General features: G+C 30.0%; 1 protein-coding gene across 1 annotated transcript in view; it reads left to right on the top strand.

Annotated features, from left to right (window-relative positions):
* The window catches only part of LOC114327791 (replication factor C subunit 1), a 182,865-nt gene that overhangs the window by 145,911 nt on the left and 23,657 nt on the right, over nucleotides 1–13,297 (top strand). Inside the window, exon 12 of the mRNA XM_028276501.2 lies at nucleotides 6,848–7,061. Coding sequence (XP_028132302.2) covers nucleotides 6,848–7,061 — 214 coding nt within the window. The remainder of the gene's footprint in view (nucleotides 1–6,847; nucleotides 7,062–13,297) is intronic.

The raw sequence follows: 13,297 nt of genomic DNA, 5'->3' as shown, positions 1-13,297 counted from the left end.
TTAATATTATCAATTCTGAGTTGTTGTAACACAAATGTGATAGCATAATGGTCAGAGCCATACGTATCTGCTTTAACAGACCAAGAGAATTGTGAGCTAAAGTTGGACGAAATGAGGGCAAGATCAACACATGATGGAGGAGAGCCAGGGGCAGATACTCTGGTAGGAGATCCGTCATTTGCAATGATAAAGTTGTCGAAGTATTCTAAAGCTTCCATGAGTATGTTACCGCTATGATAATTGTTTATAGAACCCCAGGCTCCATGATGGGCGGTAAAGTCGCCACCAATAATAAAATTATGCGGAATTTGTTGAAAAAGAGAAACATAGTCGTTCACTGTGACTGCAATGCTACCTGGACGATAAATACTAACCACAGATATTTTGGTGCCATTGACATCAATATCAATGCCACAAACTTCAATATTTTTATTAAATGTTTGGTTGAATACTATATTATTGTATTTAATATTATTAGAGATAATTATGCTAACACCTCCACCTCGTTTATTACGTCTATCTTTTCTAATAATATTAAATCCCTGTAAGGACATTTCATACTTAGGTTTGTACCAAGTTTCCGAAATAAGAGCTATATCAAAGTGTTCTTCTGTAAAAAGTTGCGTAATAGAGTTTTTATTAGAGTACGCTGATCTAGCGTTCCACTGGACAATTTTTAAACCGGCCATATCAGGTAAAGAAATGTTTAATCACGCTGTTAATTATATTTTCTACATCTTGTATAGAGGGAACTGAACTATTAATCGCAGGGTTTCGAGCAGGAATGTCTGAAAAGAAATTATTGATTGAATCCTTCAAAGTAGTAGCGAATTCATTTTTAAGATGTTCATCGTTATTTTTAGATACATTTTTATTATAGTTTCCGAACTGGAATACGGGGCTAGCACAAAAGCTAAATTCGCTGGGAGCGGTAATAAGCGTAGGAGACGATGGGTGTATTTTTCGTTTTTTTCTAGTAGAAGCTGCAGTATTTGAAATATTTGCAATGGAAGGCAAATGTTTTGATGAGCTTTGAGCAATATTGGAATAGGTATTTGGCCTGGAAACTAATGAAGGGAATTCAGTAGTGGATGACAGTAACGGAGCAAATCTGTTTTTTTGAACAATACTAGTGTAGGCAGGATTGTCAATAACTTTTTCGGCCTCTTTGAAAGAAATATTAAGGTGTGCCATTGCTTCCTTAGTTCGTTTTTGTTTTTTATACTCTGAACAATCTCGATTTGTCGAGTTGTGTGAATTAGAGTTACAAAAAATGCAGAAGTTATCACATTGAGTGCATTCGTTATCATTTTCTTTGCCGCAGTTTCGGCATTTCTTTTTCCTTTACATTGAGATGCAGAGTGACCGTAACGAAGACAATTGTAACACTGCATAACAGGATGAACGTACGTGTCTACAGGACATCTCACTTTATTTATATAAATAAATTGGGGAATTTTGTTCCCTGCAAATGTGACAATTATCATTTGACGGGGGATTTTTTCAATCACTCCGTCTTTTATTACTTTTCGAAACATTCTTTGAACCTTACGAACAGAACACTCTGATTTTATAACTTTAACAAGATCATTTTCAGTCAGATATGTATCGACCGATCTCACAATACCTTTTTTTTTCAGTTAAATGTGAGGGGATATAAGCTATCAGTTTATTGTCTTTGAATACCGAATTTTCCACTAATTTGTTCGCAACTAACCCTGAATTAACTTCAATTTTAAGTCTGTTACGACCCACGCTACTAATTTCTAAGATCGATTTTTCGTATTCCGAAAGTGCTAACAGTTTTTCACCAAGTCTCATTGGATGCAATCTTCCCACATTCAAAACTTCGTGTTCCACAAAAATTAAGTACGGACCTGTATCTCTTGACGTAAATCGATTATTAATGGAAATATCGCGTTTGAAAGACTGGTTTGGCTGGTCTAAATTACTTGCTGTTGTTGTTAATGAGCTTTTATTGTTATCATTATCTGCTGGAAAAACTTGATTTTTGTCCCCTGTTGCAATATTATTCTTATCGGCTTCTGTAAATCCACGAAAACCATCTTGATTAATATTTACATTTGAATCGTCGAGTTCCATGCCATCCAGAACCCTGATATCCTCGATTCTTATATTTGAAGATCGCGGCGGCTTTCCGCCGCCAGGTGAAGTTCCCGACATCCGTCCCAGACAGAAGTCGGATTTTTAAGTATAATTTCCCAGGACAAATTAAGTAATGAATCGACTTACTTGTAGAAATCCAAAAAACTTAACCAAATAAATGAGTAAAAGGTAAACAAACTGTGTATTTTTTGCGGCAATTAGTGAATCGACTTTTAAATCAAACACGTCTAATCACTAAGAGACTTGATAGATGACTGATTTGATTGATTTAAAAATATAACTTTTGCTTTATAATTTCATAAATTTGTTGTAAATTTATTTTCCTATTGTCTATCCCTTTTCCTCAAATGCAACTAGCAAAAAATACTTTGAATCCACGTTTGTTTTTTGATTAGTAAAAGAGCCCTGAGATATATTAATTTCTTTAATTTGATTTTAATTTTATTTAATTTCTTACATTTGAGCAAACCACAACAACTGGCCCCAACGTGTTGGCTGTTTAAAAAGGTATTAGTTGAATTTGAAAAGAAAGACAATTCGAAATAAAAAGACAAAGCAGGTGGTTGAGATTTTTTTTGGTCGAGTGGAAAAATTAATTTGATACATTCTATTTTATGACATTTAAATATTTATTGATTTTTGCAATTTCTAACAATTTAAATTTTTTTTTTATTGTTGACGTTGATGACATTTTGAAATTATTTTTGACAATTTTATATTTCTGTGAGCGGAAGGTTTTTTTTTTCGTATTTGCAACAAGTCGAGAAAATTTAAAGTTTTACATTTGGCAGGGATAATATTACACTGACTAAAAGCTTCGTATTTGGCAGGGTAAGAATCCGGTAGGAAACATTTTATTGATTTGTTGGAAGAAAAATTAGGAAGCAGAAAAGAGATGTCTGTGACAAGAAGTAAAAGTAAAGAGAACAAAAAACAAGAAGAACATTTGAAGACATTTTAGAAACAACAATCATAGAAACAGAAAAACAGGAATTATCAGGATTAGAGAAAATATTACAGCTTATGCAAATACAATCACAAAAAATGGATCAAAATCAACAGGAATCAAAACGAGTCATGGAAGAAACACAACAAAAAATGGATAAGAATCAACAGGAATCAAAACGAGTCATAGAAGAAACACAAGTTAAGTACCAGAATATCAAATATCGAATGTTGCTGTTTTATGTGAGAAAATAATTAGTTCCATGTCACTAATGTCACTGAGGCTTATTTAATTGAAGTTTACTGTACCGGTTGTCTCTTAGTTGATAAATGCCATCTCAAGGAAGAGTCTTTTGTTGAGGTTATTTTCCATTGCAAGGATCTTTGTTTCGTTATAGTTGATTGTATGTTGTTCATGTATGTGTTTTGCAAGGGAGCATCTATCAGGGTATAGTCTACCGTCACTTTTATGTGAAGCGATACGGCCTTTAAAATGTCTATTAGTCTGGCCAATGCATTGTTTGTTGCAACTTGCACAAGGAATACAATAGACGATATTCGATAACTGGTCTGTAGGTGTTTTGTCTTTGATGTTAATGAAAATGGAAAAAATTGTTAGAACTGTGTAATTGGCTATTTTTACAGTCTCGTCGACTGATTTAAAAATTCGTGTAAGTTTCGGTGTTAGGTCTTGTATGAACGGTAATGTAAAGTATTTAAGGGGGGTTAATATGGCGTCGGTTGTGTCTATTGTGGGGTTAATGTTTTGTGGTGTGTAAACAGGGTTGGTTTGTGTCCCGGGTAATGTCTCATTAGTTGTATTAAATAGTAGTTTAGTAAGTAGTTTGGGTATGAGTTGTCTAGAAAGAGCTAATTTTTTATAAGATATGACCAGTAGTTAATGTATCTTCCGGAGTTAATGGGTTTCCTATACCAATCTGTTATTATTACGTTGTTGTTGCTACGTATTAGTTTGGTGTCGAGGAATGGGACTGATTGGTGTTTGTCTTCTGTTTCTACTGTAAATTGGATATGTGGGTCGAAATCGTTAAAGATGTATAAAAGTTCGTTTGTCATATTTTTTTGTAGGGCTAAGATTATATCGTCTACATATATTTCTTTAGGAAGGTTATTCTGAATGGAAGAACAGGAACGACTGTATCTAAAAGATCGTCCATTACATGTGAGGCCAGAATAGAACTCACACAACCCCCCATGGGGGTGCCTATTTTTTGTTTATATGTTTTGTTGTTAAATGAGAAATATGTGTTGTTAAAAAGAAAGCTGACCAGGGCTAAGAAGGTATCTTTATTAACTTTACAGTGTTTGGTTATGTCAGACCAATGTTTGTTTATGGATCTTAAGCAAGCCTCGAGATAGATGTTTGTGAAAAGAGAAACGACATCCAAGCTAATTAAAACGTAAAGTTCGGTAGTTGTAATCCGTTAAGGCTATGGGTACATAATTCGCAAATATTTGACGCCTATCCCTACCCTTTCTGTCTTTACATGGCATTACGTGTAGTAAAATTCACACTGGTATGGATATGTACATATTACTAGAATGTCATTCTACTTGACAATGTCATAACTAGCTTAAAGAGATGGCTTTTGAATGTTCTTGGATAACTGTTATTTTTTGTATCATTGCAAATTATTAATTCAGTTAATAAATGTGATATTTTTTCACTAGCTATGTATTCAGTGATTGTAATAATTTATATGTACCTACAACAAAAACTAATACTCAATCGAGAAAAGAGGAAAAGTGTTAAAGTGATTTTTTAATAATATATTGTTACTATGGAACGCTTACAATTTTGAACATCTTTAACAACAAAATACTTGGATCACAGAATATATGTTGATGTTGATGTATTCTCTGCTCCTATCTTCCATAAATAATACACAATAAATAACTTTTTATAAAGTTCACCTCTTAAATCAATTATTTATCAAATACACTATATACCAATATTATTTAATCAACAACTAAAAATATTCCCGGTTCATGTCAAATAATTATTTAAAATTGTCACTGATTGCCAGTGTCTGACTGACAATATTCTATTCGACTAAGTGCGTTTTCTGACAAAGATAGATTTGGAAAATATTACCACGGACATTGTGTTCATTTTTTTCGAATCCTGAAAAAACCAATAAATATTTTTGAAAAATCTAAACGTAGAATGAAAGACTAAATTATTACCGAGGGCCGAAAGTCCCTTAGAATAAATAAAAAGTTTATTTTGAATGAGATATTTGAAATTAAAAATAACACTAAAATTTCTCTTAGTTTTTCACCCCTGTAACTTATTAAAATAAACATTATAGAAGTTCTCAGGGACTTTCGGCCCTCGCTAATAACGTAATCTTTCATTCTGCGTTTAAATTTTTTAAAAATACTTATTAGTTTTCTCAGGATTGGAAAAAAATTAATCCCCATTTGAATAGCATTGTAGCCGAAAAAACGTACCGATCCTCTTAAATGTGGTTTTTACGTCGAATGAGTCCTTTATGTGTATGTACTCATTGTCAAAGTCATACGCTGCAGTTAGGATGTTTTTAACAAAATTTGCAATATTTTCAGTTGGAGAGTTAATTGATGAAACGATAGGTCTTAGTGATAGTGTCGGTTTGTGTGTTTTTGGTAATGCGTAGAATTTTGGAGCGTTACTATTATATTTCGTTAGTTGTTTTTTGGTAGGTTCGTCAATAAAGTTTCTATTAAGTAAATTCTGTATTAATTTATTGCTTTCTTTTTGTATTGTAAGTGTAGGGTCAGACTTTAATTCTAAATATATTTTATTATTTTCAAGGAGTTGTTGCGATAACTCTGTATAGTCTGTTCGTTTCATGATCACAGTAACGTTTCTTTTGTCGGATCTAGTGACTATCAGTTCTGTATGCTGTCCAGTATTGAACCAAAAGTAAATATTGACATCACAATAAAAAACCTACTTGCTGACATTGACTTGGTAACTTCTTCAATTAAAGACTAACAAACAAAAATAATCACAAGAGCTAGATCCACAAACGTATTCACTAATTATGCTAAACACAACAAAAAGAAAAATAACTACTTTCACTATTTACTAGTCAAAACAAAGAAATTTCTCAGACAGCATCCAGAACTGATAGTCACTAGATCCGACAAAGGAAACGTTACTGTGATCATGAAACGAACATTAGAATTAAGTTTATGGTTACACCTTCGTGGTTTCTATTACTTGCAAACCGAGCGAATGCTGAATAAAAGAAGACACGGGAAGGTCTAAAATTTGCACCTCATTACCTGCCTATTCAGCGTGGCAAAATTCGAACGAAAACTTGGTCCCGATACCTACAGCATACATCTCGAGTTATTTTGTTGTGATTCAGTATTAGGAGGCTTGATTTGTTTCAGTTCATTCAGAGATAGTCATATATACACCCTCTGAAGATCTCTAATGAGTGTGAAATTAGTAAGGGCGTTTATGACGCTCTCGTAACGAACTGAACTATACGACGTCTTTTGATTTCGTTTTACAGCGAATTATTTTAACTATTATTTACTTTCAAATAAATTAATTTACAATAGTTAACTCGAACCAGATTAAGTTACTTACATAGCCTACATAGCCAGTTGTTCTGAGTTCACTTACATAGCCAGTTGTTCTGAGTATTAGTATAAGTCCAACTTCGGTGTCACTATGCTTGTTATTATTTTAATGAAGAGTTTTTGATATACGTTTAGGAAGTGTATAGCTTGTTATTTGATGTTTCTTAATTTGCAGTACATCAGGAAGTCTTTTGGCTATGAAATTGGACTACATCTTGCCGTTGAGAAATGCCATAATAACGCCTTTGTTAAAAGAGGGAGTAAATGGTATCCAAGAAGCAATAGGCGTAATGAATGATTATAATTTGTTAAGAGAGGACTTGACCAACCTCTTAGAGCTGTGTCAGTGGAAAGATATGAAGAATCCCTTCAATGATATTGAAGCAAAGGTAAATTTTACATGTTTTCCAAGAATGCAATACTATTTTTTTTGTTTTTAATTATCTGTAGGTATGTTTTATATACAGGGTGATTTTTTAGTGCGGGATTGGTCGATAATACCATTATGGTATAGAATATCAAAAAAAGTTATTTAGAAAAAATGTAGACAACGATATTCTCCAGGCTTATAAAGTATGCTACATTCTACAGGGTGATCAATAACTGCGTGGTATATCAAACACATAATTTTTTAAATGGGACACCCTATATATTTTTTCATATTTATATTCCTCTCATAATTCTTGTGCTTATAAATTATCAGGTTTCGTATTACTATACAGAGAATTTAAAAAGATATGATCATTTTTATTTCGAAATCCCTATAAGATTAACACTATGTGTATAAAGAAGTAATTCATAAACAATTATTTATTTTATATAAAAAGGTAAACAATCTACTGTAGTTTTTAAATTAAGTTTAATTGAAATCATTGACGAATATTTATATAAACCATATATATGTGGGTGAACCACAAAACCAAATTAGGATTTTCTCAATTTTTTTAAATGGATCACCCTATATTTTATTTTTTAGAAATATTCTATATATGACACTCTCTCATTTTTATATGGCATCCCCTATACCTAAAGTCATTACTTTCGGAGATATTTGTAGGTTTCTTCAAATTTCGGTAATACATTCAATTTTTCTATTGTTTGTTTTTTAACCAAGAGGAGTGATTCAAATTTACCGCGCCGTAATGCTTGTTTCTAATTGGTCCAACCGCAGGCAAGTTTACTCTACTGTTATTAAATTTTGACACTAATGACATTTATGAAATTTTGGCACTTCTGTCATTTTATAGGTTAATTAAAGATATCAGCGATTTTTTGTGTTTTCTGCATTATTCCTTTAATTTTTAGATTTTTAGTCTACTTTTATATAAAAACAATTGTTTTTAGAACTCTTTAGCGATGTTTTAGTATGTATAATATAATATGTATGAATTATCATCGAAAGGTGATATGATCAACGAAAAAAGAAGATGAATTTGGTGATTTTTCTAGTAACTTTCTTGAGTGTGAATCTGTCTTTTTAGTCTACTCCTCTTGGTTAAAAAATCAACTATAGTAGAAAGTGGTATTGAGTGATAATAATATAAAAAAATATTTTTATTCAATAATTATCTAACAAAAAATATAGACCATAACAATATGCAATAAATGTATCAATAAATGTGATATTAAGGAATTATCATATTTCCCTAATATTCAAAAATCGTAAAATTCCTACAACAAAATATGTCTTGTATATTATGTATAATAATATAACAAGATTATTTTTATTCAATAAATAACTCACACAAAACATAAATCAAAACAATATTTAACTGATGTAACAGTTTTTAGATTGTTATATCAACAGTATTCTAAGCTAAGAAGTTTTTAGTAAAACATTCCTAATTGAAGATTGTGATGCGCTGTTATTAATGATATAATTTTCATACTAATTTTCATTACTATGCATCAAGCAATCCCTACTTTGTTAACACTCATAGTCAAACTAGGTGATCTATAAATGTTTGAGGTGGTAATGTTGGCAATTATGTGATTGGCCCACATTTTTTGACAGCTGTGTGAATGTTGTCATATATCTGGTTTTTCTAAATAATCATTTGCCAATACCACTGAAAAATGTACCACTGAATATTCGACAACGATTGTGGTTGTTACACCTCCAGGTCACCACACTGCTTTTATTCACAATCATCTAAATAATTAGCTGTATATAAATAATAACTTTCCTGAGAGGTGGATAGGCAGAGGAGGACCAACTGTTTGGCCACCGCGATCAACGGAATTTTCCAAAATTAATTTTTTCATGTGGGGCTATACAAAAAATTTTGTATATCAGAAGCCTTCAACAACACCAGATGATATGAAAAATAGAATAAGAGAAGCTTTTAATAATATTGACTTACAAAAAATGTTAAGAAATGTGGCTGGGTCATTTGAATATTGGTCACAAACTCTCATAGACGTTGAAGGTACATTTTGAACATTAATTTTAGACTAATTTCCTTAATATCACATTAATTGTTACATTCATTAAATATTGTTATGGTTTATATTTTTCTTAGTTATTTATTGAATAAAAATAATTTTGTTATATTATTATCACTCAATACTAACTTTCTACTAGAAAAATTGAATATTTTCCTGAAATTTAAATAAGACTAAAAATATCTCCGAAAGTAATGAGTTTAGGTATAGGGATATAAAAATGAGAGAGTGTCATATATAGAATCGTAATTTGTTTTTGTGGTTCACCCTATATACAAATATTCATCAATGATTTGAATTAAACTTAATTTAAAAACTGCAGTATATTGTTTACCTATTTATATAAAATAAATAATTGTTTATGAATTACTTATTTATACAGAATGAGTCTGTAATTTGGAATAAATTCAATAGTTCAAATACTAATTGTTTTTTTGAAAAATGCTCAGACCTGTCGATTAGTATTTCAAATCCAAATTTTTTACATACAATAATGTATACAGGATCTCCCAATTTAGAGATATGACGTCATCGTTAATTTTCTTAAATGGCAACACTCTTATTTTGATAGCTATTTAGATAGGGCGTGTAAAGTCATACATAACTGCAAAATATCAAATTTTTATTTTCTACCATTTACAATATAATAAAAAATAAAGTTAGGTCTCTAATATGTAATAAATTTAATAGTTCAAATACTATTTTTTTTTTGAAAAATGCTCAGACCTCTCGATTAGTATTTCAAATCTAAATTTTTTACATACAATAATAATGTATACAGGGTGTCCCAATTTAGAAATTTAGAGCTATTTTTTATTATCTTGTAAATGGTGGGGAATGAAAATTTGATATTTAGTAGTTATGTATAACTTTACACACCCTATCAAAATAGCTATCAAAATGATAATGTTTCTATTTAAGAAAATCAACGATGACGTCATATCTATAAATTAGGACACCATTTATACAATATTATTGTATGTAAAAAATTTCAATTTGAAATACTAATCGACAGGTCTGAGCATTTTTCAAAAAAACAATTAGTATTTGAACTATTGAATTTATTCCAAATTATAGACATATGGTTCTTTTCATGAGCATTTTTCAGTGCGTCGCAGTTTTTCGATTTCTCTCTAACGCATTAAATTGTATGTGACAGAAAAAAATGCACGTCGCTGATTACATTTCGTCGGTGACATTTATAACATATAATCTAGTTGTCAATAGATGGCGCTAATAATATAATATTAAATAATATTATATTATTCTATATAAAAAAATTTAATCTGTACAATTTATAAGACTATACAAATCAAAGAAAATACCATTTTTATAAATGCAATAAACACAATTGATTTGTTTTTATACCAAATTGCAAATAAAATGTGACAACTGTCAGATTTAACTAAAACATCATGTTAGAATAAATGTCATAAATCTGTATTTATCACGGACTAACCTTTTTTTCTATCATTTGTGACGCACTGAAAAATGCTCATGAAAAGAACCATACCTTAGTTATTTTTTATTATCTTATAAATGGTAAGGAATAATAATTTGATATTTTGCAGATATGTATAACGTTAAACACCCTATCAAAATAGCTATCAAAATAGCTATCAAAATGACAGTGTTGCCATTTAAAAAAATCAACGATGACGTCATATCTCTAAATTGGGACACCCTGTATATATTATTATTGTATGAAAAAGATTTCCATTTGAAATACTAATCGAGAGGTTTGAGCATTAAAACAAAACAATTAGTATTTGAGCTATTAAATTTATTTCAAATTACAGACTCACTCTGTATACATGGTATTAATCTCATAGAGATTTCGAAATAAAAATGGTCATAACTTTTTAAATACTGTGTATAGTAATACGAAACCTGATGTTATAAAAACAGCAATTATGAGAGGAATATAAATATGAAAAAATATATAGGGCATCCCATTTAAAAAATTATATGTTTGATATACCACGCAGTTATTGATCACCCTGTAGAATGTAGCATATTTCATAAGCCTGGAGAATATCATTGGGTGGAATGCATAAAACGTAGTACCTGCTAATGCTTCTAGTATGTACTACATTTTTGAAGATTTTACTACACTTACAAAGCATTTGTAATGCTGTGTAAGTGTAGTAACATCTTCAAAAATGTAGTACATACTTGAAGCATTAGCAAAGCATTACAAATGCTTTGTAAGTGTAGTAAAATCTTCAAAAATGTAGTACATACTTGAAGCATTAGCAGGTACTACGTTTTATGCATTCCACCCATTGTCTACATTTTTTCTAAATAACTTTTTTTGATATTCTATACCGTAATGGAATTATCGACCGATCCCGCACTAAAAACTCACCCTGTATATACAGGGTGAGTCATGAGGAACTGTACATACTCCTACCTCGTATAGGGGCTCTTGTGGGGAATAACAAATGACCATTAAAAAGTGTCTGCTCCCATTGTTTAATAATATACAGGGCGAGTTTCGCATTTTGACAGAAATTTGTATTCGTCATAATTTTTGAACGGTCAGATCGATGTGTCTCTTATTTTGGTCAATCTTTACACTATTACTATCCAATCAACTGATTTAGTCAAACTAGAAAAAAATCAGGTCCGGCTTTAAAAAATTAGTTCGTTTGGGTCTTAGAAAAAATTTCACCCTTTATACGCTTTTTGAAAACTCTAATATGAATTTTACAAATTAGACAAATAGGCAATTAAAATGGCATATTTATTTTTTCCCCACACGATTACTTAATTTTTTATAAAAAAATCAAATTTGACTATGAATTAAAAGTTTGGTAAAGTGAACCATAGATTTAAAAAAATTAACTTTTATTACAAAAATTAATTTTTTTAAACAAATATTTAATTTATGTTACCACCCAATCAACTGATTTATTTAAACTAGAAAAAAATCAGGTCCGGCTTTAAAAAATTAGTTCGTTTGGGTCTTAGAAAAAATTTCACCCCGTATACGCTTTTTGAAAACTCTAATATGAATTTTACAAATTAGACAAATAGGCAATTAAAATGGCATATTTATTTTTCCCCACAAGATTACTTAATTTTTTATAAAAAAATCAAATTTGACTATGAATAATTATTTAAGTTTGGTAAAGTGACCCATATATTTAAAAAAATTAACTTTTATTGCAAAAATTAATTTTTTTTGAACAAATATTTAATTTATGTTACCACCCAATCAACTGATTTATTCAAACTAGAAAAAAATCAGGCCCGGATTTAAAAATTAGTTCGTTTTGGTCTTAGAAAAAATTTCACCCTGTATACGCTTTTTGAAAACTCTAATATGAATTTTACAAATTAGACAAATAGGCAATTAAAATGGCATATTTATTTTTTTCTCCACACGATTACTTAATTTTTTATTAAAAAATCAAATTTGTCAAAATTGGAATTTTAACCTAAAAATTAAAAAAAAATGAAATCACGGTAACTCGCTACAACTCTGTTCCATTTTAATATTTTTTTTTCTGAAATTTTTGCAGCACATATCTCTTACCATTGTGAAGACTATGAAAATTGTTGAAAACTTTCAGTCTTCTTCTCGTAAAAGTTATGAATTTTTAAAAATAAAAGGTGCAGATTTGTGAATTGCAAAGTTAAATCGCAAAAATTAAGTGAAAAAATTTAAAATTTATCTATTTGATCACGTCTATGTTAAACTATAGAGTCCAAAGAGAAGTGTCTGTTGTTTAAAGTTTTAAAAACGTTGTTTAATTTTTTTTATTTTTATGGTAAAATTGCGATTTTGAAAAATTTGATTTTTTAATAAAAAATTAAGTAATCGTGTGGGGAAAAATATATGCCATTTTAATTGCCTATTTGTCTATAAAAGCGTATACAGGGTGAAATTTTTTCTAAGACCCAAACGAACTGATTTTTTAAGGCCGGACCTGATTTTTTCTAGTTTGAATAAATCAGTTTATTGGGTCGTAACATAAATTAAATATTTGTTTAAAAAAAATTATTTTTTGTAATAAAAGTTAATTTTTTAAATCTATGGTTCACTTTACCAAACTTTTAATTCATAATCAAATTTGATTTTTTTAGAAAAAATTAAGTAATTGTGTGGGGAAAAATAAATATGCCATTTTAATTGCCTATTTTTTTAATTTGTAAAATTCATATTAGAGTTTTC

This window comes from Diabrotica virgifera, chromosome 1, assembly GCF_917563875.1.
Source record: "Diabrotica virgifera virgifera chromosome 1, PGI_DIABVI_V3a".
NCBI lineage: Eukaryota > Metazoa > Arthropoda > Insecta > Coleoptera > Chrysomelidae > Diabrotica > Diabrotica virgifera.
The sequence above is the reverse complement of the archived record's forward strand: the minus strand, read 5'-3'. Positions and strand labels throughout refer to the sequence as shown.